Here is a 1,222-nt window from a genome sequence, read left to right as displayed (position 1 = left end):
ATTTCTAGTTTAAGTCATAGTTTCTCAGTGGCCGGTACGGAAGCACCTAAGTGCCATTCGACTTGACGACTTGTCAAGATAATTATGTTGTCAAGTCGACATAATATACATATCATGTCGACATGGCGAGATAGATTATCTTGACAAGTCGACATACTAAAAATGTTTTGTTGTCATGACGAGATAGGTTATCTTGACAAGTCGACATAATAAAAGTTGTATGTTGTCATGGTGAGATAAATTATCTTGACAAGTCGACATAGTAAATATCATCGGCATGATATGTATATTATGTAGACTTGACAACATAAATTATTATTATCTTGACTAAGTCGTCAAGTCGAATGGCACTTAGGTGCTTCCGTAGTCCGGGGATTTCCCAAGGCAACATTTACAATTTAGCAATCATGGCGGAAGGTGGGCGATCGATCCTCGATGAACAGAAGACGGAGATAAAGGATCTGCTTAAAACCTCCCTACGTTCAGGGGATACATGGTAATCATTTAGTAATTATGGTATGAAAAAAGATATTAGAAAAAGCATAGCGGTACTAGCTTAGACCGAGAAGATATGTGGGTTGGCCTGCGTACCCAGTCCATAATTCAAGCAAGCAATGCAACTGTACTTCAGTCTACTACAGGTAGTAAAGTAGGCCTACTCTGTTAAGTACAGTAGTAGTTAGGCTAGCTCATCTGGCCTTTGGAACCTGGTGTGGTTGTAGGTAGGTGTACTACAGGGGTGGCGCCAGCGTGGGTGGGGGGGGGGGGGGTGCTAATATGTATTTTCTACATAGACTCTAAGATCGGGCTTGGAAAAAAAAAAAATCGATTGAATAAGCCTTTGAAACCCCCAAATTGTAAAAATGTTCAGGCGCTTCGCCCTTGGACCACTTTCGAAACCTTTCAATCGAAGCTCGACCACGGCCACTTTGCTTTCGTGGGGACATCTGACCCCCTGTCGGGGGGAATCGGCCCCCCGTTGGGAACGTCGTCCCTACCCCTCCCGCGTCGGGCAAATCCTGGCTCCATTCCTGGTCACTGCATTTAATAAAACAAATTCCTCTAGTTTAAATACCTTTTCCCCAGAATTAGTGATAATTCGTTATCACGCATAGACTTGTGCTAAATGCGTGACAAATTTACGATCCCGCATGTGCAGGACCGTCCCGCACGATGCGAGACGGTTGGTAACTATGTAATACTAGCCAGGTGTAGGCCTAAG

At 43.9% G+C, this 1,222-nt stretch overlaps 1 protein-coding gene across 3 annotated transcripts in view; it reads left to right on the top strand.

The window, feature by feature from the left end:
- The first annotated feature begins 376 nt into the window (after positions 1-376).
- LOC117114662 (E3 ubiquitin-protein ligase TRIM56-like) overlaps positions 377-1,222 on the top strand; it is a 21,542-nt gene continuing 20,696 nt past the window's right edge. For 2 of the 3 annotated variants that reach the window (XM_033258354.1, XM_033258353.1), the window contains exon 1: positions 377-496. In XM_033258354.1, coding sequence (XP_033114245.1) covers positions 408-496 — 89 coding nt within the window. In that variant the 5' untranslated portion in view covers positions 377-407. The remainder of the gene's footprint in view (positions 497-1,222) is intronic. The other variant, XM_033258355.1, reaches the window with a different exon arrangement.

The sequence above is a fragment of the Anneissia japonica genome, unplaced genomic scaffold (assembly GCF_011630105.1).
Source record: "Anneissia japonica isolate Jap-2015-1 unplaced genomic scaffold, ASM1163010v1 scaffold288101_len212226_cov194, whole genome shotgun sequence".
Lineage (NCBI taxonomy): Eukaryota > Metazoa > Echinodermata > Crinoidea > Comatulida > Comatulidae > Anneissia > Anneissia japonica.
This window is presented reverse-complemented; position numbering and strand designations above follow the sequence as displayed.